Raw genomic sequence first — 3,465 nt, forward strand, 5'->3', positions numbered from 1 at the left:
TAGATATTACAGAGCTTACTAGGCAACACAGACACATCAGCCACGAACATCACCCACAGCACGCACTCACGGCCTCACGAGCGTGACATTTAGTATACCCTGTATTTATAGAATTGGTGTTTGTGTTAGAATGCGGATGCATGAATGCGCGCGTTTATACACACGTGCATGTGCTCGTGCGTGCGTGCATGCGTGCGTGCGTATGTGCAAATGATCGTTCGTGCGTGCGTGCGCGCGTACGTGCAAATGTGCGTAAGTGCGTGCGTGTGTTTATGAATGTGTGTGTGCGTACGTCCATGCGTGTGTTCTGCGTGCGTGCGCGCGTGTGTACGCGTGCGTGCGTGCGTGCGTGCGTGCGTGCGTGTGTACGCGTGCGTGTGTACGCGTGCGTGTGTACGCGTGCGTGTGTACGCGTGCGTGTGGGCGCGCGCGTGTGTTCTGCGTGCGTGCGTGCGTGCGTGTGTACGTGCGTGCGTGTGTACGTGCGTACGTGCGTGCGTGCGTGCGTGCGTGCGTGTGTATAGTGCATAGCTCTTCCTTCTTCCTCACATTCATCCGGCGCGTCGTCCGTCTCGTTGCCTCGATGATCGAAATGCAATTGTATCGGACCCTCTTCGGAGTAGGCGTTGTAAACCACTCCCTTACGGAAGTTGTTGTTGAATACGACATTGTCGTTTATCACGTGTGCTCGAAGCACCTAGAAGTGAGATTAATAAAATTATTAGTATTAGTATATAGCACGAGCATTATACCATGTCATGCACTATATTATAATAACTGTTACACCACTACATGCACTATACGACAATGAATGTTACATCATAGAACACACTACATGACAATAAATGTTACGCCATGTCATTCATTAAATCACAATGAGTGTTACATAATGTCATACGCCACATGATAATGAGCGTTACATAATAGAACACGCTTGACGACGATCAGTGTTACATCATATAGCACACGACATGATGTTAGCTGTCACATCATGTCATATAGCACACTACATGACAATAAATGTTACGCCATGTCATTCATTAAATCACAATGCGTGTTACATAATGTCATACGCCACATGAGAATGAGTGTTACATCATAGAACACGCTTGACGACGATCAGTGTGACATCATATAGCACACCACATGATGTTAGCTGTCACATCATGTCATGCACTATATGACAATGATTGTTATCAGCAGTAGCATCGCTAGTAAATATATTACGTATGCCGCTGCGGTAATATATTGCGCATATATTTTTTATTATATGTCATTAATACATTACACTTGTGCGTTGTTACTACCATGCAGTAACGCGATAATTTATAGTTGTTGCATTCACCACATCACGGATAAAAAAAACATTATATATAATTCATCTATTTCACTCGTGCGCTTTTACTATTACGCTATAACTCAATACATGTTTGTTGGTGTATTCACCAGACCACATTTACCACGGGAAAATACGTACGTCACATTATTGTTATTACGCTACACTCGCTGCAGTTTTTACTATCGGTTTGCGTTCACTCTTCATCGCGGTCTGTGTTACCTTTTCATAGGCTCATTGTTATGTCTTGATATGTGTCATATTATAGATTAGATAAACTTAGATATAGATTATCTATTACTTTTATTAATTAGATTATTAGATTAGATAGAATTTGATAATTAGATTAATATGTATTATGACACTCTTGGTATCATAACGCTACACTCGTTGCTCGTTGCAATCGAGCGATCAAATGCTTTTACAATCGGTTTCTTTTACAATTGGCTTCTTTTACAATTGGCTTCTTTTACAATTGGCTTCTGTTCACTTACCTTTTCATAGAGACTCGTGTCATTCAGGAGCGCGTCTCTTGCTTCTTCCGGCATAGAGCTGAAGGCTTCGTCGTTAGGTACGAACATCGTGTATCGCGCTGCATGTACCTTCTGCGTTCCTGGCAGATCTAGCAACAGCTTCAACGATTCGGGCATCGCTTCGGCTTGCCTAGAAAAGAAACTAGGTTCACTCTTCGATTAGAATCACATGCAGTTAGTACACACACACAATGTTGTCAGGGGAACATGCAAGAATTCGTTGTTCTCAGATACACGTGCGAGTATACGAGAAATAATTATTGATAACAAAAACGAAGCAGGCACATTCGGGTACTTTTATAGCATATATCTACAGGCACAAAATCCATGCACGCAGGTTTTTGATTAAGGTACGCGTTCACATCTCGAAATTCGTAGGAATAAATAAAGGATTAAACACCGTATGTATGAGAATAACTCGTGAAGTTACAACTTGATTATATATAATGCAGGGATAGCCAGTATAGGTGTGTGTGCGTGTGCGTGCGCGTGCGTGTGCGTGTGCGTGTGCGTGTGCGTGTGCGCGTGTGCGTGTGTGTGTGTGTGTGCGTGTGCGTGTGCGTGTGCGTGCGCGCGTGCGTGTGTATAGTGCATAGTTCTTCCTTATGCTCACATTCATCCGGCGCTTCGTCCGTCTCGTTGCCTCGATGATCGAAATGCAATTGTATCGCACCTTCTTCGGAGTAGGCGTTGTAAACCACTCCCTTACGGAAGTTGTTGTTAAATACGACATTGTCGTTTATCACGTGTGCTCGAAGCACCTAGAAGTGAGATTAATAAAATTATTAGTATTAGTATATAGCGCGAGTATTATACCATGTCATGCACTATATTATAATAACTGTTACACCACTACATGCACTATATAACAATGAGTGTTACATAATAGAACACGCTTGACGACGATCAGTGTGACATCATATAGCACACCACATGATGTTAGCTGTCACATCATGTCATGCACTATATGACAATGATTGTTATCAGCAGTAGCATCGCTAGTAAATATATTACGTATGCCGCTGCGGTAATATATTGCGCATATATTTTTTATTATATGTCATTAATACATTACAGTCGTGCGTTTTTACTATCATGCAGTAACGCGATAATTTATTGTTGTTGCATTCACCACATGACGGAGAAAAAAAACATTAAATATAATTAATCTATTTCACTCGTGCGCTTTTACTATTACGCTATAACTCAATACATGTTTGTTGGTGTATTCACCAGACCACATTTACCACGGGAAAATACGTACGTCACATTGCTACACTCGCTGCAGTTTTTACTATCGGTTTGCGTTCGCTTTTCATCGCGGTCTGTGTTACCTTTTCATAGGCTCACTGTTATGTCGTAATATGTGTCATATTATAGATTAGATAAACTTAGATATAGATTATCTATTAATTTTATTAATTAGATTATTAGATTAGATAAAGTTAGATAATTAGATTAATATGTGTTATGACACTCGTTGTATCATAACGCAACACTCGTTGCTCGTTGCAATCGAGCGATCAAATGCTTTTACAATCGGTTTCTTTTACAATTGGCTTCTTTTACAATTGGCTTCTTTTACAATTGGCTTCT

The 3,465-nt window shown here is 41.2% G+C and overlaps 1 protein-coding gene across 1 annotated transcript in view; it reads right to left on the bottom strand.

Moving 5' to 3' along the window:
* The window catches only part of LOC106810492, a 5,782-nt gene extending 3,777 nt beyond the window's left edge, over positions 1-2,005 (bottom strand). The window contains exons 1-2 of the mRNA XM_014813873.1: positions 1,831-2,005; positions 550-697 (exon numbers count right to left, since the gene is read on the bottom strand). Of these exons, the coding sequence (XP_014669359.1) occupies positions 550-697; positions 1,831-1,986 (304 nt within the window). The 5' untranslated portion in view covers positions 1,987-2,005. The remainder of the gene's footprint in view (positions 1-549; positions 698-1,830) is intronic.
* Between the last annotated feature and the right edge of the window lie 1,460 nt (positions 2,006-3,465).

Source organism: Priapulus caudatus, unplaced genomic scaffold, assembly GCF_000485595.1.
Source record: "Priapulus caudatus unplaced genomic scaffold, Priapulus_caudatus-5.0.1 Scaffold446, whole genome shotgun sequence".
Classification (NCBI taxonomy): Eukaryota; Metazoa; Priapulida; class Priapulimorpha; order Priapulimorphida; family Priapulidae; genus Priapulus; species Priapulus caudatus.